This window comes from Panthera tigris, chromosome E1, assembly GCF_018350195.1.
Source record: "Panthera tigris isolate Pti1 chromosome E1, P.tigris_Pti1_mat1.1, whole genome shotgun sequence".
Taxonomy (NCBI): Eukaryota; Metazoa; Chordata; class Mammalia; order Carnivora; family Felidae; genus Panthera; species Panthera tigris.
In genome coordinates, this window is record NC_056673.1 from 28863267 (window position 1) to 28891125 (window position 27859).

Here is a 27859-nt window from a genome sequence, read left to right on the forward strand (position 1 = left end):
CGGCTAGCCCACGCTACTCAAGAGGACACTCACAGATTCCACACAGGATGGTACAGTATGTACAGAATACAGCAGAGAGCCTTCTAGGGAGGCTCCGGAACGTCTGTCTCCCAGGCCCCCTCCCCCTCCCCCCTCGTGCCCCTGCCTCCCGGAAATGAAAGCCTGTCTGAGACAATACATTCTGATTATTTGATAGCCAAGTGTTTGAATTAAGCTTGCTTCCCCCAGAGGGGTGGGTTTTATTTATATGTTTTTGTTTGAGTTTACTTACTTTTTTTTTTTTTTTTGGTTTAAAAAAAAAAAAAGAAAAGAAAACAAACATATTACAGTATTAAAGTATTGCTTAACGTACAGCGTCTCCTTGTGTAGTGTCTGTGCCCAGGACTGGGCTGAGCTGATGATTCTGCTTTTCTGTTTAGGGTGAGGGCAGGGGGAGCCCACCAGGGTCTCTCTTCAATGTGCTTGCCAGCCTCCGTCCCTCTGCTCACTCCTGCCCCAACCTCCTTGCTTTTGTCTTCCTTGGAAGACAGCCCGGCTGGTGAAGCACATTCAAGAAAGAAAATTCTCCCCTCCCTTCCCCGCCACCCCTTCCCCCCCAGTCTCCCTCTGTCCCTGTGTGCCACTCCCAACGGATAAAGAGAAGTATGAGTTAGTGTTTCTTTTGTAAACAATTTCATATGCAATATAATACAGAAAGCATGGCTGACCTTCAATAAAAAAATGTAGTAAACTATATTGCTTTATTCTTGATTATGCTGCAGTGAGTGAATGGCAGAATGAAACAGTGTGGTGGTGGTGGTGGCTAAGTCCCTAGCCCTCGTTTGCACTAAAGATCAAAATAGGTTTTGTTTTTCTATTTGGAACCAAAAAAAAAAAAAAAAAAAAAAGGCCACCCCCCCCCCCCCCAAAAAACAAAACAAAACAAAAAAACCCAAAATCAAAAACAACAAACTGAAAACAAAAACTGAACACCTTTCAGGTCATTAGAACCAACAATTACCCAATGATTTTTATACTAGTCTAGCAAGATGTGTGTAACATTCACTGGCTGTGAATTGCTGTGCAGCGAAACATCAGATTGACAGCAACAGAGCCATGCTACCTTAAAGTCCAAGCTACGAGTTCAAATTAAGATGAAGGGTATGAAGGATAGAAACGCAAAGGCCTGTCGGGGCTTCGTTCGAATCAAGCCAATGAGCGACTGGGATAGAACACAAGGCTGTTTGGTTTTCCCGATGGGTGTGAGGAAGGCCACAGACCAGGGCTGAGAAAGCTCCTGGGAAGGGGACCGAAGGCTTGGTCATCCCCGTCAGCCCCATGTCCAGGTAGAACCAGGAATGGGTCCGGGAGCTAATGCCACTCCCTCCCCTCTGCTTGGGAGGAGAGGAGTTCGGGGGTCCCAGGCAGATGGATCTGGAAGCCAGAAAGTCACCCGGTGGCTATTTTATGATTCCGGGGAAAAGCCATCAGCCAAGAGGGGTGCTCCCCCAGGGAAGGCGAAAGGTGGTTCCCATGTTCGCCATTGAGCTTAACGGAAACAAAGACAAGGCTGAACATCAGTGCTAAAATAATTTACAAAAATCTTCCAAAATGGACTTCTAGATGAGTGGGGGGACGAACGTGAACCTTAACCTAGGTAGCCACATTAAAACATATCAGATTTCCACGAGATTTGTGCTATGGGCTACTGGGTCTCTTCAAAAGGTATTATAAACATCTAAAACATATTCACACAGATTATCAATTTCTTCTGAGCATTCTTAAAAAAATATTTTTTTCTCTTAGTAAAATCATTTTAATATACCATGCCTCCCTCTTTTAAAAAATAAATTAAAAAAATCCAGTTTTGCATATCTAGCATTAGCATTTAAGGTAGTATGGCACACCCCTTCACAGTTGGGGGGGGGGTGGGTATCTACAAAACGCCGTAGAGTCTGCCGGCATTTGAACATCATGAGACCTTGGGTTCGTTGAAACCACATCAGATCAGCAAAAATAAAATAAAAAGTTGAAATTGGAAAAAAAAAATCGAAAGGAAAAAACTGCCCCAAAATTATTAGCATTTTTTTTTTTCATAAATAAGAGAAAGTTCTATCCTTACTGGTCCTAAATCTGAGTAACTATGTCTAATTTTTTTTAAACCTTAATTACGTTATATCTATCAATATGTACTAGAAGAAAGAGAAGAAAAAAGGTCACTACACTAGTACCAGGACAGGACGTTTACAAGATAGCCATTTTTATACATTATTAACAGACAGTGATCAACAAAGAGTCTTCTATGAGGTGATGGGGGTTGCAGAGAAAGGAAGGGTAGTACAGTACATCACCAACATGGACAAAATAGTAATTAAATTCCCTAGTCTAGACACTGAATTTCTGGGAATTTATTGTCTTTTTTCTTGTGTGTGTGTGTGTGTGTGTGTTTTAATAAAACTTCTATTTTTTTTTAAATTTTATTACTTGAACAAGTTTTGATATTTTAAAAGCGCCCAGCATTTTACTTAACGTGGTTGTTTGGAAACAAAAAAAAGAAAGAAAGAAAAACAAAACCAAAACAAACCCTCACCAAACAACCTAACATTTAATTGGAGAAACAAGATTTTTTTTTTAAAAAAATGTCATTGCTGTTTAATTAGAATTGAAAAAGGCTTTTTTTCTTTCCTTCCGAGTTCGCATTTTGGAGCCTTTTGTTTGAGGATGCTTTTGCCCTACCATGTCTGTGAATGTCTACATTAGTCTACTTTGTTAGTAAAATTTATAAAAATAGGAGTGCAGCAGCTCTTTATAATAAACGTCGCATTCAGTGTCTCATACTGGCTGTGCCTTAAGTACCAAATTTATAAACGTAACAATTTAAAAAATATTAATAAAACGTCAATATCACATTTTAAAAAAGAAAAAAATATATATCCACACTACAATATGTTTTAATGCCATCTATTGAGTTGTACTTCTATAGTTGCTGTTGCCGACCTATTACCAATATTAAAAAAAAGTTAAATTAAAAAATATCCTTCATCATAAGTATCTTTCCCCAACCGAGGACCATATATTATAACAGCCAAATGTCAAACATGTGCAAACAGGAAACTGTCAGTTTTTCCCACCAGTCACAGTGCAGCGATGTTTATACTTTTTATTTTTAAAATTCTGTTTACATCTACAATAAATTAAAAAAAAAAATTCTTCCATAGCCTCTCTGGTGATACTTGCAGCACTGAGGTATTAAAAAAAAATATATAAACCAAAAGGTTGCTTTCCTAATTTGGAAATAGAAAGTGAATGGAGAAAAGGTTTCGTTAATGCAGGCTTCTCCGCTCCTGGCCCAGGGGGGTGGGGCCCCCCCAGAGCTGGGGGCCGGGGGGGTGGGGGGAAGGGAGGGGCAAAGAGAGGCAAAGTGTCCTAGGGACCTTTGGAGGTGCTGAAATGGTTGGACGATAGAAAATGATCAAATATTTAAAAATTAAGACTGAAAAAGAATGTCCCCCCACCCCTCCCCACCCAAGCCAAACAGGTGTGCTTTGAAACTTTAAATATGTTAAATATTAAAATTGTAGCTTTGTTTTTAAAAAACGTCTTGGGAAAAGCAGTTTTTCATATTTTAAATAAAAATCTAACTAGACGGTAACATTTGAAGCTGTGCACAGACGAGAGGTTAATATGCTGGTATGACACGAATACAGTTCTTAGGTCTATCACACAGACAGAAGGAGCTGAACAGTGTTCGAACTTTCCCCCGGGGTCGTCCCGGCAGCGGGGTGTCCTTCCGCCTCCGAACTGACTTGGTTACCATTCCTTCCCCTCCTTCCCACAGAGCATCGAACTGCCTGGGACCGACTCCCTCACAAAAATATTTTTGATTCTCTTTCTTAATAGTTTCTATGTAGTTAATGGAATTGTATTTACAACGTTTCTTTTTTTTTAGAATTCACAATTTCAAAAAACCTTATAATATCACCTCTTTCAACAGAAAAAAAGCACTTATAGAAAAGAAGGACACTCAAAACATCGTCGTCCTTACCTTATTGCCGAAAATAGATATACTTAGGTTAACAAAGAGACGTCACAAAAAAGAACCGCTAGAGAGTCTGTTAATTAGCTTACTACATCTCACTTCTTAGACAACGCAAAGTAGAAAGCTTATGCCCATCTCCTACTCCACACTTCACAACTTTGCTTCCGCCGGTGCACAAGCCGCACCAGAAAATCCATACAGTCTCAGAATTGGTACCAAAATATTGAGAGTCATATTACCATCTCAGCATCCTTTAAAAGTGAGAACAGAATCAAAACAAGCCAAAAAAAAATTTTTTTTTAAGAAAAAATAATACCTTAATATAACAATTATACTATGGTTAGCTTTTAACTAGATATTAAAGCTATATGACTACCGGACTAAGTCAAAATCACTACCAAATGTGATTCAAAGAGATTTAAAAGGAGAACGGGGAAGAGGGGAGAGGAAGGGGGAAACCATCAAGAAAAACAAAAAAAAACAAAACAAAACCAAAATCATGGGTTATATACACATTTAAAAGCTGTTGTCATATATTACAGCAGATTCGTGAGATGATGAGATGTAGTCAACCCTCGATCCGAAGTGAGCCATCTCTGGTTGCGATGGGGAGTGAGGCTGGTGGGGGTCCAGGTCTGATGACATCACCTAAACAAAGGGCCACTCAGAAACTTCGCCCAGTCTTGCCTGGACATCCAGGTATGCTCTGCAGGGTACGCAAGGTCGGGGGCGCCCAGAGGAGAACATGAAGTGGGAAGACAGAGAAGACGTGTCAGGCAAATGTACTGTTGACCCTGACTTTTTAACTAGAGCTTTCCAAGTATGACTACATTGGGCTACCAGGTAGGTTTGAAAATGGCCAGGCTAACAGCTTCCCGGGGTCACAGCTTGGGAAATCTGACACCTTCGCCCCGCCTGACGCTGGCGAGCAGACGGCTTTGCCACTCATGTTGCTGGTTTGCTATTTTGCCGATTTGATACGGCGCTGTTGCATTCTTGGGGTCATGGCAGGAAACGTGGTCAGCAAATGTGGCCGCGCCGGCTGGTCAGCTACACTGGTGAATTGCAAACTGACCAGTGATGCCTTTTTTTTTTTTCCTGGTTAAACTTCTGGTTTTTCAAAGCTAAATGTTTAAACACCTGCAACTTTATTAGATATAGTCAGTGCCAACTAAAGATGCAAATTACAAAAAAAAAATCTTAAAAAAATTATATTTCATATCAAGGACTCGAGGTCAGGAAAAACACACACAACAAATACCCAGCTTTGGTTATAGGACATAAAGACAGGCCCGGGACTCACAGACCTCCTGAGTCTCCCTGAACTGACTGTGAGCCTGGACCAGTCCTTTGCGGGTGGCACTCAAGGTCAGAGAACGAAACCTCCGTTAGGGACAAAGTGTGTGCTTTGGTTCAAACATGTGACTCAGTTGGCTGGCTTCATCCATTTCGGAGGGGGTGGGTTTTCCCTCCACTCTCCTGGCTATGTCATCCTTCTGTGGGAAGCGGGTCCCAGAGCCGGAGGAGGGGAGGATGGGCTAGAAGCCTTGCCCTCCCCCTATTCCGAAAGAAGCTTAGAGGCCCCTGGAGGGCGGGCTGTGCTGGGAAGCCCTTTGCCACCCTCATTTCCAGGAGAGGGACAGGGCAGGGCAGCCCCAGTGTGTGACCTTGCAGGGACCTGCTGTGCCCGGGGAGGGGGGGTGGGGGTGGGTGGGGGGGGTGGTTTAACCCCTCTGTCACCTGACTCCACAAAGGGCGGGAGCCACCTCCAACCCCCAGGGTCCACTTTGCTCTCAGAGGAACCTTACTTCCCCTGGGCCCCCAAACCCAGCTTAATTAGTAGTGAGTAGCTCTCCTTCAAACTGTTAGTGGCCTCTGGCTCTGGCCAGCATTGGCTGGGTCAGTGCTGGAAGGGAAGTGGAGGGAGGGGCGGGGAGAATTCACACACGGGGTTTATTTGGTTAAGAGAGGCAGTTGCATTAGTTGAGGTGATTCCTTAGCAGCAACATTAGAGAAATCCAAAAGAGATCTGTGGAGCTCAACTCAACCTGGTCCCCCCACTGAGCCCACCCTAGAGGGTCCTGGCTGACTTGGGGGCCTAGAGGGACCCTTTCTACGAGAGAGGCGTCCTACTAACTGCAAACCCATCTCCAGCCTTGTTTCTCTTATGTCCCAACTTAAGAGGCACTCTTACCCCAGCTGGGACCCATCCCCGGCCTCAGCTGTCCCCCTCCCTCTTCCAGAGAGACAGACCCATGCTTCAAGCCCCCCAGCTAACATGCTAACACAGTACCCATTTAGCGCTCATAAGAGAACCCCTCTTCTTTCTCGGTGTCCTTCCCAAGAGCAACAGATACTCCCTTTCCAGTGAGACTGTGGCAAGAGGCTCCCTCACTGACTGCCCCCACCTCCCCTTCTCCTCCACTCCGCCCCTTCCATATCCCCATCAAAGTGATTTAAAAAATGTTTAATTAACTTGAGCTCAGTTTAAAGGTTAGGAAACTGGCAGGGATCCAAATCCACGTTACGCAGGTGATGTCGTTAATTTAATTTGCTTTTCGTGCGGTAATCTGGATAATTACTCAGTAGTTACTGGCAAAAATGTTTTCTTTTCACTAAAAGATGGAGTCTGGCTGTTTTGACTGCAGGAACCCCATTGGCTGAAGCCAGCGAGCTCCGGGATACCGAAAGGGCCCAGGGACCTAAAAGGCCATCTCGCAGGACCCTGGAGGGGTGGGACCCTGGCCCACTGGCCCCCCGGGGGGCCTGGCCGAAGCCCAGGGTTCTCCTGCCTCTGTCCCCTTGGGACAGTCACAGCCCCAGATCACCTTCCAGTTTCCTACACTCTTGATCGTATTTCAAGACGGAGAAAGATGAGGGGTGGGGAAGATAAAGAAAAGGAACCGAAAGAACCAAATCAAGAAGAAAAAAAAAAAAAAAAGTAAAAAAAAAAAAAAAAGGTGGGGGCCACGATTAAAGCTGGAGAAAGGGATGAGAGAGTAAAAGACTGGAGTTTTTGCCCCCACCCCCCTGAAAAGGGGTCGGGGAAGAGGAGAGAAAGGTGCGGGCGCGATGAGACCAGGCGCGCGCGTACTTGCACGCCCGTGCGCGTACACGTACGCCACGCCCGGCGGGGCGGAGACACATGGCAGGGAAGGTAATACCTCAGAGTGGGATGGCAACAGAAGCACCTGCTCAATGGTATCCATTTGTAAAGGCCGTTGCAATCAAAGGTCCCTAAAATTGCACAATTGTTAAGGTCATCAGCACGCTATACACGGGAACAGATTGTCATATTCGGGGAAAGGAAATTATCTCTAGGACTAGACTGTGGTTGCCAGCATGAATATGTAATTCTGAGACACTGCGCCACCAGGGGCCGGGAGGCCATCCTTCCCCGCTCCAAGCCCTCCGGCCCCCACTCCCCACCCCCAGCCTGTGTGCTCACCCCAGGGGGGAAATCGAGAGCCAGATTCACGGGGGGTGCGTGGGTGATGGGGAAGGGAAGTCTGTGCCCGAAATGACGGGCGCTGCTGCCCTGAACCCCGGAGAGCAAAGATAACAGTGTCTCTGCCCCGCGGTCCCAACAGCTCCAGCTGGGGAGAGAGCAAGCCCTGCGCAGACACAACGTGATGCCACACGTGGTTATTTCCGAGAAGCATCAACAGGACACAGGTCAAAAGACCCAGGTTTTCCAGAACAAATAGGGTCTGTGTTTCTGTGCGCTGAAAACGGAAATGAGTTGTGCTCTACACATGGTGACAGGCGGTCTCCCGAATTGATGCGGCTCTACCCCGAATAATCATACTCGCGAGTTGGTGCCTGGGCTCATCTGGGGGGGCTGACCCTTGGGGCCGCTGACTTATGTGATACTGGCTTGGGAAGAAAGGGACAAGGACCCAAACTGCATGGGCCAGGGGTGGTGGCAAAGGGCGTGTGTGTGTGTGTGTGTGTGTGTGTGTGTATGTGAGACAGTATGTATGAGAGGAAGAGAGAGAGAAAGGGCATGTGTGTGTGAGAGAGAGAATGTGACAGAGTATGTGTGAGGGTATGTGTAAGAGAGAGAGAGGAAGAGAGAGTTTCTATGAGAGAGAGGAAGAGAGAGAGGGTGAGTGTGTGTGTGTGTGTGTGTGTGTGTGTGTGTGAGAGAGACAGAGTATGTGTAAAAGACAGTGAGAAAGAGAGAGTATGTATGAGAGAGAGAGAAAGAGAGAGAGACAGAGAGAGGGCGAGTATGTGTGTGAGAGAGAAAGAGAGAGGGGGGAGAGTGTGTGTGTGAGTGCGTGCATGGGAGAGAGAGGGAGAGGGAGTGTGTATGTGTGAGAGTGTGTGTGCATGTGTAAGACAGCTTGTGAGACGAAGTGTGTGTGTATGCATGCGTTAAGAGTGTGTGTGTGCACCTGGGCGTGTGCCCGTGTGTGTAGGTGTGTGTGGTTTCCAGTGCCGTGGTGGGATGCAGGGAACGGTGGTGACCTGGTGCCCCAGACTGTCTGCACTTGCTGTGTTCTCTCCAGCTCGGCCCTGAGGCTGGGTTCTCCTGACAGGGACAGGACCTGGCACAGCAGACACTCCCATCTTAGCCCCAAACCAAAATGCCTCCAAAATGCTGAAGTTGGCTAGGACGGAGGGTGGCCGAATTTCTGTTTCCCCAATGGAAGGGACAGTGAGCGAGTGGGCTCAGGCACATTCATGCTCACACACACCGGGAGGGGGAAGAACAATACAAATCTGAAAACAGCATGCAAATCTGTTAAGCAAATTTCCATTGCCTGGATTAGTTAGATTATAGAACCACAGAGCATTACAAATATCAAATGCATTTGGCCTTTGCGGGGCTGCAGCTAAGGAACGCAATTGGGAACTTACTTGGAACCTGGAAACTGTAAGAAACATTAGCCAAGGAGACCACCTGGGAGGGAGCCTGAACCCCACACTGTGTCCCAGGGCCAAGCGCTGCCTCTGGACCTCAGGCCCGGGGGACTCTGCCCACCAAGGCTGCTGTCCTGAGGTGGGGGGGGGGGGGTGGTCCCCAAGCTCTGAAGTCCCACGGCCTTCATGGCAGTCTCCAGAAGGCAGGGATCAAGCAGGGGGCTGATACCGAGGACCTGTTATGTGCTAGCAGGTGACACATCCTATTTCCGTGAATTCTCACACAATCTTTTGAGGGAGGCGTACTTATTGTCATTTTGTAGCCAGGGACGTGAAGTTTATATATGGACTGGAGGTGACGGAGTGGGGATCTGAACCTGACCTTGCCCGTGTGCTCCTTCCGTGCCATCATCGCATGGCCGCATGCCGGCTGCTCAGGAAAAAGCTAAACGGAGGAGCTTCAGCCCTAGGTGGCTGGCGCAATGTGGACGGGACCCGCTGCCCTCTCCTCAGCCCCCAACCCTGGGCTCTTCTGGTACACTCTCCCATGGGAGACGGGTGGGAAGGAGGAGGCAGGAGGGCAGGGGAGGCGGGTACTTACAGCTATGCCGTGGCCGAAGCCCGAGCCCGGCTGTGGGCTGGCCGCGCTTATGTAATTCCCCACTCCGGAGTCCTGGCTGGCAGGGCCGTACAGATCGGCGACAGGTCCTGGGCTGTTGGCCCCCGGGAAGCCTCCGGGCCGCGCGGGGTTGGAGCCTGCCGGGGAAGCGGGCGCGCCAAAATTCGGTTGAGCACTGTAGCTATTCAGGACTGGTGTGCAGAGAATAGAGCTGGGTATGAGGCCAGAAGCCAGGCATGCACCGGTCATTACAAGCCAAACACTCGAGAAAAACAGCTGAGGCCCAACTTCTAACACTCAACCAAGGCCATGCGAAAACATTAGCAGGGACTCAAGAATACTCAGCCCAGGCTACTACTAAGAAGCTCGGAGCTCCAAAAATAGAGAGAATAAAAAAACAATCATTCAACACACTACGGCAACCAACCCGAGGTGCTTCACTGCCCACCAAATTATCACAATAGAAATAGAGATATATATGGAAGAGAGAGAGGAAAAGAGAGAGAGAGATTTTTTTTTTTTTTCACATCTGAATTGGTGCTCATGCAGTCTTGTCTAGATCTGGGCACGTTGAGACAGCATTCACATCCCATGCAAACTACAAAGGAACTAGTTTTAGACTACACATTGTGTTAATATTGATATTAAAACGTGACAGGAAACAAAGCAATTTGTGTCCAGGAAAAAAAAAAATCGTTGGGGAAGGGATTTAAAATTTTTGTTTGTTTTACTTTTTCTTATTTGTTTGTTTTTGGATCCATTAAATGACAAATTTGTATTTTTTTTTTTAAAGACAAAAGAAGATCTCCATTCTCCAGCCCCCCCAACCACTTCCCCCCTCCCCACTGGCTACCTCCTCCCCCCCACCCCCCATTCATAGCCCGGTATGAAAGTCGTCAATACTGAACGTGGTCGGAGGATGGGGTATGTCATGGAAAATTTGGGCATCTTGACATAACCGTAATGATGGTGGCAGGGGTCCCCTTCGGGGGTGGAGAGCAGGGGATGGAGGGAGGGGGTGGGGTGGGGGTGGCGAAATCTGGAGGCTGGGGCCGAAGCTGGGTGAATGCCAATGGTTCTACAGGACACCCACACACTCACCTCCTGCAGTAGAAGGAAAGGGGGGATTTAAACTTTTTTTTCCTTTTGTTTAAAAAAAAAAAAGACAAAGAAGTATGAATGCAGAGCATACTGACTGAACCAATTCACAGCTAGAGCACATCGGACCGAAATGCCTGCTTTGTTCGTTATCCTCATAAAAACTCAGACTGAGACCAAGAGCTAGGAATGCCCCTGTGCTACGGAGAGACTTCACAGCCATAGATCCTGACCGTGGTGGTGAGGAGGGGCCGCGGGAGGAGACACTACTGGGCCCCGATCTTCAGCCCCGCCCCCCTCCCCCAATTCCATCATTCCTTCAGTGAGGGCCTGTCAACCAGGTTAATTTTGTCTCATTTTTTCATTTCCCCTTAGTAGCTTAAACTTTTTCTTTCCAAAACAGGGGGGGAAAACCTTTTTTTTCAAATCGCCAAGAATAAGTTCTCATTGATTTTGAAAACTGAAGGTGAGTCTGGGGCCAGCCAGTTCTGGGCTACAGCTCACCCAGGTGGAAGAACCAGACAATCTGGACTGGACACATTTCCACGACTTTGGCTCCAAGGGGCTGCTTCTCACTACGATCTTCTCCCCTTGCTTCCCCTGGCATTTCCCTCTCTGCCCCATGACCAGCTGCCTTCAACCTCTGCAGCCCCACCTGGGCCGCGGCCTTGCCCCAGAGATGGGAAGACACTGACCACACGCCCAAGCCAGGCTGGCTGGAGACCGAGATGGGGCACGAAGATACAAAGGAGATGCAACCAGCTGCGTCTGGCTCCTGACTGAGCGGAGAAAAGGGAAACTGATACCTCCAGGTGCCCTGAGGCCCCTTGGAAGCTGGAGCAGAGAAATGGGTAAACTGGCCAATGGAGAAAACAGGTTGAAGAGAAAAAAATCACGGAGGCTTAGAGTAAGTGAATGGCTGATTTGAGAACGCACCCACAGACAAAGGGGACAGGAATTTTGAATACATAAGTTTAAACTTGCAGATAACATTTGGCCTTTCTCACCCATGGAGGCAAATATCAAGCCCAGATATTTAAAGGCGGTATTATCTTGGTCTAACACTTTTTTTTTCCTCTGGGCTAAGGAAAATGGAGAGCTCAGACAGTGGACTCCTGGTTTACCCAGGCAGCTGACCCTTGCTATGTAAAATAACAAGCTAATTCTGTCTCGGGGTAAAGAGAGGCTAGGGGAGGGGGCCCGCAGTGAAAGATGGAAAGATTTTTTGGCTTCTTACTTCTCTGGCCAGAGGCAGATGTAGGAAGACTGTGGGCAGGACCACCTACCTAGGGGCTGAGGAGAAGGGGGGTTTTGGTCTCGTACCTCTCCATCAGGGAGAGCCACCCAGAGACTAATCCAACCAGCAGAAGCAGCCTCGGAGACAGGAAGTAGCATGCCCATGGAAGGATGCTGTCCAGAAACAGCCTCCTCCGTGCGCTTAGAAGACGAGAGGGCTAGTGGTAACCGCCCATCCCGCTACCTCTCCCAGTCCTGTGTGCCCAGGGGGACAATAGCTCACCAGCCGGCCTGAAGGGATTTCACAATACACAGCTCCTCTTAGCCAACAACACCCCTCCCCGCTCAGTCACCTGCCAGCGAATGACACTGTGAAGAAGGCACCCTATTAGAATGCAGCTCTAAACCTCAATTCCCATATCCTCATAGCGCCCGATCCCTGCTCAAAGTCACCTTGCGGCTCTCCTCCCAGCCAGGGGTGAGAGATCGGTCTGTGGGTCCCCGCCAGAGGGCGCAGCTGGCAGGCAGTAAGCACCCAGTTCTGGGCCTGTTCCCGTTCTCTAGGCTTCTGGGCTGGGGGGGGGGGGGGTGGCGGTGGAGGAGCCACACCTCTGTGCTGTGCGGCCAACAATCCCTCCTTATCTCTCTGTAGGCAGAAGAACCAGGCTCCAGAGAGCAGGTTAAAGTCCCCAAACAAGCCATCCGGACACCCGTGCATCTCTGGGCAGGCTCCTAGCAAGCAAATGGCACTGCCTGCTCAGGAGGGAGTGGGGAGTGCCACTTTGCACTCAGACCTGCCAGCAGCTGCACCTGGGAAGGCATTAGGGACAAAATAGGGTTCTTCTTTTGGGACGTTCATACTGATCACTGGCTGGCTACATAGGAAGGGGAGTCATGTGAGGACGTCTCTCCCTCTGAGCTGTGACCTGAGAGGAGAGGCAGGCGGAGAAAGCAAGACGCTGAGTCCCTGACCTGAGGGTGCATCCTATGGCAATCAGCCTTCAGGCAATGCTCAATGAAGCATCTTGGTGGAGGGAGCCTTTGCTCAGACGCTGAGCCTCATTTTGAGAGGCCAGAAACAGTCCCACAAGCCAGGCTGGGTCAGGAAGAGGGGATGGGACATCGCTCTCAATGGGCAAGGGTACCCCATCTACTGCTCAGCTATGGGGGCGTGTGTGTCCGTGTGTGTCGGGAGGGAGGGGTCTCAGTATGTGCTGCTGAATAAACACTGCTGAGTTTTATGAATTGGGACATTATGTCTCCCTATCCCAGGAGAGGACACTGTCTTGCAAACACCTAGGCATTTTTGCAACAGGAGCTATAAGTATTAAGTGGCATGGGGCGAGCCCTGCACCGGGCTGGCAGTTTGGGGGCTCACTGTGGGGAGCAGGGCTACTTCTCCATCAGCTGCTCTGGGCAGAATCCACAGCAGCAGTTTAATCCCAGACAGGTTCTTCCTCACCCCTCACCCTTCACCCCCAGTCCCAGCATCCTCTGGGCTTTCCGGGTCCAGGCAGCCCGTATGCTCAGGGAGGCAGCTGTGGTGTAAAGGAGCACTGGACTTGGAGTCAGAAGACCTGAGTGTGACCCTGGCCCTGACCTTAGGGCTGTATGCCTCGGGGTAAACACCTCACGGGCCTGAGTCCCCATCTGTACCGTGTGAGTGCCGCCTGCCTTAGTCTGCCTCTCAGTGGGCTGCGATGAGAAAGAAAATGGTTTGCAATCGGTCAAGTTGAAAACAAACTATTTTTAAAATGGTTGTGTATGCAGAGCCCAATAAGGCAGGTACCATAGGCAGATTTAGGAAAATCTGATATAGGAAAATACAATTCACTGGCCATACAAATCAGGAAGTGATTTACAACAGGGTCCGGTTCATCTACATTGGACCTGATGAAAGGACTCTGAGACAAGGGTCCAGTGGGGGGGGGGGGGGCGAGAAGCAAGGATGTGGAATCTCACTGAGGCCAGCAAGAGGTAACACATTTGACTTAAAGCTTAAAGTTGGACTTGGATAAAAGGAGGAACTTCTTGCCTATCAAGGGAATAAAACACCTTGATGGCTGACCCAGGAAATGCCAGGGATTCTTATTCCAGAGACCTTAGCAAAGGTCCATCCTCCAGGCTTAGATCCTCACCTGTAGGGGCTGGACGCAAAGCTCATGGGTACCTCAGGCTTTTTAAAGCAAGCCCAGGGAGATGCCTGCCTTCCAGTGGGCACACAGTCTGCATGTGGCTCTGGCCAACCGTGGTCAGAAGGGGTTGGGTTGACAGTGCAATTAGTCACTGGGGGTGGGGAAGTCGTCGTAGGAGTGAGAATCAGAGCAGCCTCCTTGTAGGTCTAGGAAAAGTATGGAAGTCCAGCCATCCGCATGATTTCTAAGCATTGCCACTGGACCGGAGGCGGAAAGCAAGAGCCCAGAACTATGAGGGGGGAGCCCCTGGGAGGGCATCTCTGTCTGGCTCCAAGGCCTGAAAATTGGATTATTACTGATCCAGAGGAAGGAACTGTTGACAAAATCTTTTCTAGATGAGCTCAGCCCACATATCCGGGATAAGCCAGCCCCCCCCCCCCCCCCCCCCCCCGCCCCAAGTCCCCACATTAGACCTACGTTCTGGTTTAGTGGGTCTCACATTTTGCCCAAGGGCAGGGCCAGCCCTCAAGACATTTTCAATCATCTGCCTTGCAAATTATCTGCTGCTGCCAGGTTTCATCTCAGGGGGGAGGCCCTGGTGGCCCCTGGCACATTTCCAGAGCACGTGCTGCTTAGGGCCAGACGAACGCAATGGTGGGCCCATCCTCGCCTAGTCCAGTTCAGAAGGCAGCATGCTGCCGAAAGAGAACTCATGACACTATGCATTTCAGGGCCAAGGAGAAGGGAGTTTCACGGCTCTCGTTCCCAACCCCCAGCTCCTGACAGAATGGAGGGCTGGGGACAGAAGCCCCTGTGATATTCTTTGAGGGCAGGGCTGTGTTCATTCATTACACTGAGTTTTAGGGGTTTTGCTTGTTTTAAAGAATGTAAAGAAACTGAAAAAGGAATCAGTGGAGGGGCTGTGTTGCCAGGCGGATGCCGGAGAAGAGGTCGAGGTCGTTGCCCCTCCAGCTCTCCCCTCTCCCTTCACCTCGTCCGTATTGTGCTTCTATCTGCCTTCATTAAAAACTCCATAGCAGCAGGGACTGTTTCCCACATTAGCGAGGGACTCCTTAAGGCGGGGTATGTGAACAGGTGGGGTGCCTTCAGGGTTCTCACGGGGCCCTATGTTCTCCAGAAGAAGAGAGACCTGCCTCTCTTCCCCTAGAACACTGGGTGCTCGGTGATGCCGGGTCCATAGTACCAACTGGCTGTCAACAGTGGAGACCTTCATGGGTCCCTCTTAACAGCCAGCCACTCCTTGCTCGTGGGCTCTGAAGAATGGCAGCTGGGCAGCCAAGGCCTTCCTGGGAACAGAGTTGAGGACCCCACTTCGAAGTCTCTGTGCCCCGCAGAAGTAGTGCCTGCTATAAATTAAGGCCGATGGTCAAACGGGGAAGGTCCGCATGAAAAGATAATCCTGTTCCTGCTAACGGAAGGAGAAATACTCAGCTGTGAGTTATTATGGCATGTCTCCAGCAGAGCAAGGGGGGATTACAGTCCAGCAGTCTGCCGGGCCACTATGTCCCAGGGATCCTGGCTTAGACTTGCCTTCTAGAGCTTAGCCTAAAGGTGGGAGAGATAGATAGAGGGGACCAGCAATTACATCCAACCTGGGAAAACTGTATGACACAGTAAATTAGAATCAAATCAGTTCAGGGACCCAGATGCAGGGACAATCAATTTAATATACTATATATATATGTGTGTGTGTGTGTGTGTGTGTGTGTGTGTGTGTGTGTGTCTGTGTTTATGCTCTGCTAAAATTCAGGCTATTTCAGAAGGGAAGGAGAAAAAACACTTTAAAACTAGGGGAGGATTAAGAGAGTAACGTGATGATGTTTCCTTTTCCCTGGCTCAATATACAAACAAACATATTACCGGGAGGTACTAACTCAGCCAGATAGCAACAAGTCTGGACATATCCAGAGATTCCTGGCTCATCTTAAATACCACACAGGACCCATGGAGAGTGTCTGCTCATCCACCGGGGCTGACAGGAAAGTCAGTGTCACAAATACTCCAAATGTCGGTTACAGCAGTGCCACTGGCTTAGAAGATTGCTGTTTCTGCTTGATCTCTCAAAAGCGAACCTGCTTCAGACCAGGTGGATGCTGAGGCCTGCCGGTTAACGCTGGCATAGCTCAAGGAGGGAACAGACGGATGGGAGAACCGAGGACTTGGGACCGATACATTACGTAGAATGGTCTAGGCTTCAGGTCAAAGCACACCCCTCTTGGAGATAACTTCACTCCTTAGCTGGCTCTGAAGCCCTCACATCATGTGCTAGTCGTGAACCTGGAGATGGATTCTACCAATCAGATCACCGAAACACCCAGAATGAACCCATCTGAGAGCTTTGTGGCTAAAACTATGTACTTTATGTTGAGATACAATCTCGACAGAGAATAGCTCATTCACTCTCTATCTTGATGCTCTTATTACCAGCCCCGATTTGGGTCTATGGATGTGTCTCCTCCTCACAAAGGACCAGGCCAGGGTTAGTTGGGAAGGTGGGGGAGGGGAGGAGAGGGGTTAGTGGTTTATTGCCATCTGCTCATGGTGTAAATTCTGGGCATGGAGTAGCCTTGAGTGGGCCTGAGCCTGGTAGCCCAAGAAACCAGGCTTTGTCATGAGGGCAAATGGAGTCACTGTCAGGTTCCCGTTTCTCCCAGACCCTAAGGGTTCTGAGGGATAGACCTTGTTTGCATGTGTCTAAGGAAGAAAGGGGAGAGGGCTGTCAGGAAAGGAAAGGCCACGCCACGGGTCTCGGGCTTGCCCGGGGCTTGCTCTGCAATGGCTTCCCCACTGATGGGCCCTCAGCTAGCTGTCCCAGATCAGGACTCTGGTCTCAGATGCAAGGTGCGGTTCGTGATCTCTCTCCACAGAAAATGGCTGATTCAACAGTGCCTTGGCCCTGAACCTCGAAAGCACCTCGGAAAACAGGGGAAATCAACCTGAGAGACAGACGCTTATGGTTTGGCTGAAGCAAGTGGTTTTAACACTCACATCCTGCTGCCTCTTCTTTAAATTAACTGGTTCAGACTCCAGGCCCACATGGGTTAGAACTTGCAAGAGGCAAGATGGGGAGACGGTCCAGAAATCACCGGCACCCATGAAACACGGCACCGAGCCTGCCAGCCGCTGCGCACACGGCCCCGGGAAGACAGGCCGCAGCCTCCACGGCCACTTGGCTGGCCCCTGCTTCCCACCCAACCGTCCCTGACCTGAGCACTGAAAGGAAACAAAGACAGGGAGTATGGTGCCAGGAAGGACTCCCTCTCCATCTCTGTCGCATCTCTGTCTCTCTCCCCAACAGTCGGCTTGCTCCAAGCGTCTCCTAGTTTAATCCTGAGAATGTCCCTTGCTTTTGTTTTGAGCTGGGGACTGCATCCAGCGCTATCTCGTCAAAAGAGAAACCGGTCTGGCTTCTCCCCACGTGACCCCAGCCACCCTCGGTGCTGCTGGGCCGTGTGTGCTCACTCACTAATTCCCAGCCTGCCTGCTCTCAGCCAGAGGCGTCGGGTCCTAGCTTGTCTCTTGTAAGTGATTCCATTCACCGCAGGCTCAGTGTTCGCCCTCTGCGCGAGGCCCCAGAAATCCAAGGCCAGAACTACACTTGTAGCATCTTTAGTCATGATGAAAGCTTGGGAAGAATTTGATAACACCCTGGCCCAGTTGGGGAAGGTGCAGCAGGGGAAAACCTCATCCTATTGTGGGCACAATAGGGTCTGGAGGCATGAGGCACACAGTTCTAGAAGCTGTGGCTTCTGTGAGGCTGGAAAGGGAGCTAATATTTACTGAGCATCTGTGTGCCAGGTACACTGGTAGGTGCTTAGCACCATCGTTTTTCACGCTCCTAACAACTTCTAAGATCGGTCCTGTTAGCCTGGGCTACAGATGAGGAAACCGAGGGCTGGAGCAGTGAGGGAGCGTGTCTCCGAAGCGTCTCTGACCGGACTAAACACAAGCTCGAACTTGGACATCCAGGCAACTCCCGGCAGCTCTTCAAACAGAATCTGCTGCTCAGCTGCCCTTCCCTGTAGTCTAAGACATCTTGTGTTTATTTGGATCTTTCTTTGCTTCAGACAGGCTGTAGGGACAAGGCTCCAGACCTCCCATGCTGGAGCTCCAGCTCCTGAAGAGTGTGGGCTCTGTCGCCCTTTCCAAATGGGAAGCTCCCTGGTGGCAGTGTCTCCTCCATCAGACTAGGGGCTGCCTGGGGTTGGGCCATGCCCGCCGTGTGAGGTAGGGGACTGCCTCTCTCCCCAAGGACTAGACCACCCTCCTCTGGGCCACACTGCGGAACAGGCTGGGCACAGAGCAGGCAGGCAGTATTGCTGCAGAATGCGTCACCAGAGGGCTGGTCGTCTCAGTCCCGGGAAGACCTCAGCTCTGCTGAGGGCAGTCCTGTGGGGAGCTGGACTGCCCCAGGACCATCAGTATTTACTGCCCGGGGCTCCACAACCAGGGGGTAGGGTGGAGAGAATGCCCAAAGGGCAGCCCCTTGAGGACCTATACAAAAGGCTTTCCACTTGAGCAGCCTGTCTTTAATGATTATAAAGGCACAGGAGTTTAATCCATTTTTGATGTAAGCGCTAATAGCTCTGTGTCCTTGAAGTTCAAAGCGGGTGCATACATGTCACTAATTAGCCAAGCACGGAGCCATTCAGCTCCCTCTCATGTTTCTAATTAGGTCTTTAATAACAAACAAACTCCGACCTTACCAAAAGGCCCCCATTCATCAGACAGTCAAGGAGGGCGGCTGCTTCCGTGTTTATGGCTGCTCCGGGCCCTTGGTTCTATATGGACACGCTCTTAATCTCAGCCAGGACTGGCCTGTCCTAGAATGTGTTGCGGATGAAGACCCCTTCAGCCTGCCCTGGAGGGATGGACTTCCTGGCCCTGTTGGGAGGACCAGTGCCAGGCAGGACGGCCCTGGACTCTAAGGCTGCATGCAGGCTGAGGATCCAGACCAGCTCTCCTGGTCATTAGAGGAGGTGGGGAGAGCTGCCTGGCGTGGCTCTTTGTATCCATTTCTGAGGTATGGATGCTGATAATAAAGTCACAGAGATGGTGTGAGACTCTACATCTGGCAAGAACCTGCTGGTACTTGAGTCCACGGTTATACATTGGACTTGACCAAGGGAGCTTTAATGGCCACTGAGGCCTGGGGTCGACGGTGGTAGCTTCTGATTTAATGGGTCTGCAGTGTGGCCTGGACCCCAGGACTTTGAAAAATTCTCCAGGTGATTCTAACATGCAGCAAAGTTCAAGAGCCACTTTGCCCCAGTCTTAGATTTGCTCACCGACCGTAGCTGTTAACAGGTTCACCTTTATTAATAAATGCCATCCGGACAGCCAAGACCTGAGTTTAACCAACCACGCCCAAGGATGGAAATCTGACAACAGATTTTTTCAGTGATACACAATTCTGGAAATATTTCTGTCCCTCTCACTTCAGGCCTTCATGCATGAAAAAAAAAATGCAGTGCTGTTTTCAAATGCATTCTCATCACCTGGAAGCCCCTGGCTTTCTCTCCAGTCACTCTTCTCAGCTCTTAAGGCACTGTCACTGTCACCTCCCCATGACAAGGGATCGAGAGGTTTGGAAACTGTAGCAATATAGAGCTACAGAGTTGAAAGGTCCTTAATCACCCTCTAGTCTGAAACCCTTTGCCCCAAAATCACCTAGCCTATGGAAGCTAGACCAGAACCAAGATCCCATTCCACGCTCTGAACCTCTTAAAAAACAATTATCATCCTTATCTGATCGATCCACAAGGCAACCCCGTATCCTGGGAAGGTGAAGGGATAAAAGGGAAGCCTCTGAACTGTTTCTGTCCCCAAGGCCGGAGCACAGACTGCTGTGGGGCCAGTCCCTGGACACGATGTAACCCTCCAGCAAGTTATATCCAAGCCTGACTTGTTTCTCTTCAAGGCAGGTGATCTGGGAGACACTGAAATCTCAGGGCTGCCTCAGTGGGAGGTTTAAAGACTATTTCATGCACCTGGGGATAAACAATCTAGACCCAGAAAAGTCAAACAATGTGTGCAAGGATACACAGCAAAACCGGATCCTCCAACATCCCTCCACCTCTCCTGGTTTTGCTACTGTGCTTCTAGTCTTCTTCCCTGGGAGTGGGTTGACATTGCCAGACCTTTCCCTGGGTCAGTGCCTAACTGACCCCTGACTCCGGGGTATCCTGAGCGTGTCTGTAAGACAGCCTCTCTTTCCCCCAAGGCCCGGAAAGCCAACCCGCTGCAGGTTGCAGTCAGAAATAACTTCCAGAAAGAGAACGGAGAGTGGGGCTGGGCAGCCTTTGCCTCCCACAGTGCTCTACCACAGGCACACAGGTTTGTACGGATTGCTTACCACAGACCTGGACAGACCGTTTTATTAATATTAATAAGTAACCAGGAACAAAGGGCCCCTTTATTTTTAGCTTTCTCTAATTGCGTAGTAATTACTCATCTACAAAACAAATGAGCCCCTGCTCGCGGTTGCCATAGTACCGGGAGCCCAGCCTCACTGCAGGACGATTGGCCAAGGATCCTGCTGCTCCCGCCTCAGGCCCCACCCCTCCACAGCATTGGCCCAAAGCAAAGCCCCAGCAACTGGTCGGCCAATCGTCGGCTTCCCAGGCGACCTTCCAGATTCAGCCCTCACCGCTCACAGGAAGGGCTGTTGACTCATCCCTCCGGAGAAAGAGAACGGGAGAAGGTCTGTCTGGCTCAAAGAGGCCCTCCCTTGCTCCATCGCCTAGTTTCTTTTGGGCAGTGGCTAACTTCCTTCAGGCTTGTTTTAGCTAAAGTCTCCTTTCAAATAATAACAATTACCTTCAGGCTGGCTCCCTCTTACCCGACCACGCCTCCTCTGGGCCTCCTTTGTCTGCCTGTGGTCTGAAAAGGATGCAGGGACTTGGAAGCCAGATCAGAAATGTCAGCCAAAGCCAGACAGAACCATGACCTTAAGTCTGCAACAGCAGAAGCTGCGGCATATATGCATTATATGTGCATATAATGTTTCCTGAGGCCTCTTATAAACGGGCTTGGGTTCTCTCTCCCCGCAAGGATACGGAGAATTAAGTTGATGGGCAGCGGCGGTTTTCCGTTGAGTATGTGTTAAGAATGCGGACCTCCACTCAGGAATCCAAGGGGCTGGGGCGACGGGGCATCTGCTGACATGGTTGAGAGCACAGATGTGATGAGACAGACCCAGGTTCCAAACCTGTCTCCACCACCTCTACAAGCTGTCTAAGCCACAGTTTTAAAATGTTCAAAACGGGAATGAGAATGATAGTGCCCTCTTCATAGGATTATGAGAATGAAATGGGGGTAGGGCAGGTGGGCCTAGCCCCGTGCTTGGCTCACTCATGCAGGAGTTATTATTAACATGTTCTATTAGCATCTCGTATTAAACTTGGCTGGGAAGTGACTCTAGCAGTCTATCAATCACCTGGAACATATCCCTCCCTTAAGGGACCTCCAGATGGGGGTGAACGTTGAGATGCTGGCTGGAACCCTCCTATCCATGCCACAGAGTGGATTTCATCGTGGCTCTCTCATCCTGACAGATCTAATTCCAACAACCAATCATAGCTGTTCAAAAGCATTATTTGCCCACCTCCTGTGCTGCAGGATCCCAAGCTGGCAAGGGGAGACCTTTTTATTAATATTAATAAGCATCCAGGAACAAAGGGCCCCTTTATTTTCTGCTTTCTCCGACTGCATAATAATTACTCATCTACACTAAGAATGAGGCTGACTTTGTCTCCTGGAGGCAAATATAAACTGATGGTTTATATTGTTGGAGAAGGCAGGCACCACTCTGGGATACATGCAAAACATGTTCCATAGAGTCAGAATCCCGGCTTTCATCCAGAAGACCTCACCAATCAGGAAGAAGGCTGAGGACACAGTAATGTGTTGAGGAGGGGCACCCCAGCTAGGGTTAATCAGGTGTGGCTTCCTGGCAGTCTGAGCCAATTGTAATGGAGGGAGCAGAGATAAGGACAGACAGAGGCTGCCATGAGGGCACAGGAGTGGGAACCAACAGTCCCAAGCAGGGAATGAATAATAACTTGTTGGCAGAAGCAAAGAAGAGTCACAGGAAACTAAGGCGGAGTACTGTGACCAAATGCTCCCCCCTCTCCCCGCCGTGTCTGCCTTGCTCCCCTAACCTGGCTCCAGATCACAAACCCAGCCCCAGCCAGGGGGATTAGGGAGCGGTCGAGCTGTGTTCTGTGGGACCGCTGCCAGGCTGATCTTCCTTAGCTGGTTCTGTCCTTACCAAGTTCCACCGCCATAAAGCGTACGAACCTCTCTCTCCCACCAGTAGGACTGTATCAATCTGGGTTTCAAGGTCTCCCAGAATCTAGCCTGCCTCTACTTCAGCAAGCCTGTACCCCCACTGCCCATCAGGCAGCCTGCCACTGTCCCCCGGGGAACTGGCTGCTTATCCCATGCTCATCATGACCTTTTATCCAAGTTCTCCCACCTGAAATGTCCTCTTACCTCTCACTCCACACCCTTCAGTGTCTACTTTGAGTCTTGCCTCCTATCTGAGCTTCCCTGCCTGCTGAGTGCTCTCCGATCAGGCGGGAACGTAGGCTCACTGAAGACCAGCTCTTGTAACAACTGTGTGCTGTGTCCGCCCCCAAAGACTGGGAGCTTGTTGAAGGCAAGGACCTGCCCTGAAATTCTGCATCCCACCCCAGACCCCAGTGTGATGCTGAGCCCAGAGTTAATCAGCTAATGGGTAAGAGCAAAAGACCCGAAGCCTCTCTTTTACTGGGCAGTGATAACATGAACATTCATGGAGCGTTTACTCTCCATGATCTGTCACTCGTCCTCCTGCTTTTTTAGTCTCAAATCTAATCTAGCCTGCTGTCAAGGCTTGTCTGACATCCAGATCTGATGTCACTTCCTTGGTTCAGGCCTCTCCGAGGCTCCCCGGTGTGTGAATCCAGGCTCTTTAACATGTCACCAAAGGCCCTCTGCTCTGGCTATGCCAGCCCTCCGGCTTTATCGGTGGCTGCTTCCCATGCCCCATCCCCACCCCGCTGCATTTTACTCTCCAGCCAGAGTGAACCGTTTGCGGGGCTTCAGATTTACTCTACTGTTCTGGGCTCTGGTGGCTTTGCACATGCTGTTCCCCTGGCTCTTGGGGAGCTCCTGTTTGTCCTTTCAAAGTGGAGACACTCACTCCCCTGTGAAACCTTCCCTGACTTCCCAAAGCCAATCACTTCCTCCTCTGTGCCCCTTCTGTTGCCGGACTTATGGCATCATATTATAAGTACCTGTTAGCCTCCACACGAGGCTGGGAGATACCCGAGGGCAGAGACTGTGCTCTGCCTTCATCTAGGAGATTCCACGGCTGTGGTGGGCTTCATGCTTGACTACCCAGCCACACGCTCCCTTACCCTTTACCTTACCTTACCTTTATCCGCACCCAGACTGTCCTTTGGAAATCCATCCTTCTTGGGCTCCTCAGTTTGAGGGTGGGGGTATGGATCCCACTCTCAGCGATTGGCTCTCACCAGCCAGGCGTTAGTCAAACGGCACAAAGCTCTGGGGTCTGCTAGAATTTGGGACCATCTGACCCCCTCTTCTTCTAGACTGGTTGGTATGAAGCAGGAAACTGTTGTAGCCGTTTGGCACCACAGGAAAGCCAACATAAAGACAATATTGAAGCCAAAAGGAGGACCGAGCTAAGAGAAGTGCCGACTCCCCGGAGCAGTCTACACATGAAGCCCACTCTTCCATGGAGCTTCCAGAATGTTCGCTGGTAAAGTCCCTATAACATTTAACCAGGCTGAGTTGGGTTTTCTGATACGCCCCAAAGCCCCCCGACTCAAGGCCGAGGACAGTGCCTGCCACGTGTAATAATAATTACTGTTGTTACACACTTAATAAATATCTGCTGAATTCGACCCCGTGGCAGATGTGCCCTGGGCCCAGTTCAGCAATCTATACCTGAAAAGGTGAGACTGTGAGGTACTGGGGCCTGAGTCCTCAGAGGACACAGCGCCGGTTCCAAGGCTGCTGGGCTCTCCCAGCACGTCCCGCATGTCGGGGACATCTGGGCAGCAGGTGAGTTCTTCAGAAACAAACATGGTTTTTCTGCAGGGCTCCTTAAAGGAGGTGAAGTTCAGGGTTCTTCACCCTTGACCAAAGCCTTGCTCTCCAGATGACTAGCTGTGTGACTTTGGGTAAGTCACACAGCCAATCTGCATATCAGCTTTCTTTTAAAAACAAACATGTAAAGCCAGGCCCAAACCTTCTGCCTTCCTGCCTGTCTCATGGGCTAGCTCTGGTCACGGCAGTCGAACCTCTGCAGAAACATAAGGGACCACGAGGCACCCTCGCCCGTGTTCTTTTGAGGATTCTCACCAACATATGGGGTCAGCAGCTTTTGGGGCTCCTCACACCCTGCAGTGGTCCCACCCAGCCCAGGGGGCAAATAAGGGGTCCCTCTGCCCATCTCCAGTGTGCTTTACACGCTCTTATGGAGCCTCCAAGGGCCATGTCACACATTCGACCCCTCCTGCACACAGCAGGGCCTGGGCTCCCGAGCCAGCATGAGAGAGAGGGCCAACCAGCTCAGGGGACAGGCACGGATGTGTCACCCTCTGAAAATGATTCCACTGACTTAAAAGACCATTAACATTCCCCCACTCCATTCACTTCAGGATTAACTTATACTCAGGTCTGGGCTTCAAGGCTAGTCACTAATTGCACTAGAGTTGATTTATCAAGTGCATGGTGTTTCTATTACAAAATTATTGATTACAGCTGATGTATTTTATCCTCAACAGGGTTGGTCCCAAAGCCCTCGGAAAATGAATGAAGCTGAGGTCAGCAGCGGGCAGCTCAGCACATTATTATAAATTCACTGGGGTTACTGAAATCCAATGCTGGACTCTTTCTGGTGAAAGACCCGGCTCTCCCAGGAATGAAGATTTTAATGACAAACTGAGAAACGAGGTGCCCATGCCCAGAACGCAAGGCCATGGACTGGGAGGCATGTGTTCGGGCAGGGTCTTTTGGGTAAGTCTGGCTGGTTGCAGCAGCTGGTCATAACAGGTCACGGATTTGCTCTCCCTCTGGGCCAGTGTGCTGGCTCTATTCCATGGACGCAGATGTGGCTCTATCCCAGCGAGAGAGCGTCCCCAGGACCCTACCCCCAGCTTTGGCCATCTTGAGGCCCCATCTTGAGGCCTCCCTTGCCGCTAGCACAAGGGAGGCTGGGTGGGAAAGAAGAGATGATTGCCCTGCAGCCCCCTTTCCCGGACACTGGATCCTGCTGATGGAAGCGCAGGAAAGCCGACCTCAGAAATGGAGGCAGCACATTGATCCACTTTCCTTTTTTAAATGAAGCTGATGAGAAGTAATGCATCATGGGAAATAAGGACTCTCAGCAGGAGGGATCTAGATTCTCAAACCACTGCAGGCAAGAAATGTTATCTGCCTTTATATTCCTTCCTGCCAGCCGCGGAGCAAACCTTCAACGAACGCGTTGCTTGTTGAAAGCAACACCTGGGAACCCTAAAGCTTAAGACACAAATGACACAAACGATTCCCGGCTCCCTCCAGCGGCCGGAAGAGTGTGTGTGGGCCGCTAACGTTCACGCCCCTCAGCCCCGAACACAAATAAGGCGAAGGCTGCCACGGGGAAATGGAAAATACCCCGGGAGGGGTGGGACAGGCAAGCCTGCTTCATGAGCACCTGCACCTACCCTCCTCCCCAAAGCATTTTCTCTATGGTTCAAGTTCAACTAGTTCTTCTATGTCTTGACTTGAATTTTGCTTTTGTTCACTTTGCCTACTGGAACTGAAACTCTTAGGATGTCTGGTCACAGGCTAGCGAAGCCGTCTTCCTGGCAGAGCCAGACTTAGGATTTAGGCCACTAAGGGGGATTTTTGTCCTCTCTGCCTTCTGCCCCACCACCCCTTGCAGAACGGCTCTTCCCAGATTTGCCTTCCCGGGCCTCGTTCCGTCCCGTGACTGACTGGCCTGCTCGCAGGCAATCCTTGTTCGTGCTGACGGTGCCACGGACTTCCACGGCGCCACTCCTCCCCGTTGAGCTGCCATTCTACTCTGTCACCTCGCGCTCTTTCGGGAACTTCATGAACTCTGTGACTTCCTGGGCTTCAGTCTCCTGTAACAGATAACTTCTGCCCTGAAGGTTCAGATTCCACCGGCGTCTTCCCGTGGCATTAGTTCAGAGCCACAGACTGGCCCGACTTAAAGAGCAGGTCCCAGGTGGCAGCTGTGACTTCATGTGCCAGCAACTTGTAAAGATTAGGGCCATCTCCCAAAGCTCTAAGAGACCTCTGGCACTCCCTTACAGTGCGTCATCACAAACGTAGGGGAGATGGTGTGTCCAGAGACACTGACCGCACACGTCCCTGAGCCTCCGCAGAGGCTGCAGGACTGCGAAGTCTTCTGGGAAGATGGAGGGAAACTGTGGTCTCCTCTTTACACGTCACAGGGTCCCCTTCCCACCTGTCCCCTCCCTTCCTCCTCCCCACGAAGCTGTGCCAGTAGTCTCTGTACTAGGAATGTTGCCACTCTGACCCTACTTGCCCCCACCCTGCCCCCTGGAGACCTCAGGTAAAGGCTTCTCCCTTATCTTCACCCACAGTGAGAAGAAACGCTAACCTTCACTAGGACCCAGTGCATTTCCTGTCTGCAGACTGAGTATCTTAAGATCTGAATCCCTTTCCCCGCAGCGTCTCACTTTCCCTCCACCCTGGGGACTAGACTGCACAGACAGGACTGCCACACGGACCCGTCTCCTTGAAGGGCCGGATGTGAGCTGGCAAAGGACTCAACGGAGAAAAGGGCTCGGGGGAGCCTTGATGGTAGGCCTTAAGAAATAAGAGAAGACCTGCTCTGTTCAAGAACCATACGAGGAAGACAAGAACAAGGAAGAACTTTCAGACTCCCTGCAATCCTGGTTCTGCTCTCTTTCGCGAGAGTCGGTCACTATCAACAGAGATCTCAGGAAGGCTAGAGCCGAGGGTGGTGACCCAGCGCTGGACCGGGGGAGCGGGGAGTGTGAGGGGAGGTGGTGGTGGCTGATGGCGAGAACATGGATCCGAGCCCCTTGGCAACGTTGACAATATGGAGCCCCCTCTCTTCCTGGTCCCCCACGCTATCCTTCAGACAGCCGTGCCGTGCCGGGCTGTCGCGGACCCTGTAATATCAACTCAACAATGCATGTTCTACAACTACGGCTACAGCTACCAGGACATCTACTACAGTGCATGCATTTAGTTCAGTCCCACAGATACATACACTCTAAGAACAGGCAGGGGAGGTGTGAAATGTTTTACTGGACAACAGGTGTGTTGGAGTTGTAACTAATAAAAAAAAAAATCGAAAACGAAAGTGTACAAAAAAAGACATTTCTTGAGAGTTGGATATGAGTTTGTTTCTTGAACTGTTTCATCTGAACAAGCAAAAACATGCAAACCAGCTGGTACTAACAGGAAGCTGGACACTGAGAGAGGATTAATAGGTGTGGACAAACCTTCCCGCTGAGCGTGCTCAGAAGAGTGTTTGAGAGGAGGTGTGCAGATCCTAGTGTAAGAGAGGCGGGAAAGTATGCCTCAGAGACACTCTCTCACCGCAGCCCCAACCAAGCAAGAGAAAAGACAACAGAAACATGACTCTCGCACTCACCACCACCGTCAGGAACTCATGTTACTAGATTGGAATAAAGCTGGCAAGTATAAAGTACAGTAAGGGGTCCTGGCTGGGGCCGGAGATGGGCTGGGGGTGGGCAGGGGGCTCAGAAGCTCTTCGGCTGATACACAGACCCACCCGTAATGTCACCCAGAAATAAAATAGCCTGAAAATCCAAACCACTGCCC

At 50.3% G+C, this 27859-nt stretch overlaps 1 protein-coding gene and 1 long non-coding RNA gene across 7 annotated transcripts in view; one reads left to right on the forward strand and one right to left on the reverse strand.

Moving 5' to 3' along the window:
- Positions 1-3125: 3125 nt before the first annotated feature.
- MSI2 (musashi RNA binding protein 2) overlaps positions 3126-27859 on the reverse strand; it is a 389269-nt gene continuing 364535 nt past the window's right edge. Inside the window, exons 12-14 of one of the 4 annotated variants that reach the window (XM_042965665.1) lie at positions 9489-9643; positions 7183-7255; positions 3126-4724 (exon numbers count right to left, since the gene is read on the reverse strand). In XM_042965665.1, coding sequence (XP_042821599.1) covers positions 7214-7255; positions 9489-9643 — 197 coding nt within the window. In that variant the 3' untranslated portion in view covers positions 3126-4724; positions 7183-7213. Of the gene's footprint in view, positions 4725-7182; positions 7256-9488; positions 9698-27859 lie in introns of all 4 variants that reach the window. The other 3 variants (XM_042965663.1, XM_042965661.1, XM_042965662.1) reach the window with 3 other exon arrangements.
- On the forward strand, positions 20360-27830 carry LOC122233465. 3 transcript variants are annotated; one of them, XR_006210994.1, is made up of 4 exons: positions 20360-20699; positions 22514-22736; positions 23596-23765; positions 24796-27830. It is a non-coding gene; the product is annotated as an uncharacterized LOC122233465 (long non-coding RNA). The 3 variants fall into 3 exon arrangements; XR_006210995.1 differs by lacking the exon at positions 22514-22736 and having other exon boundaries at positions 20368-20699; XR_006210993.1 differs by lacking the exon at positions 20360-20699 and having other exon boundaries at positions 20709-22736.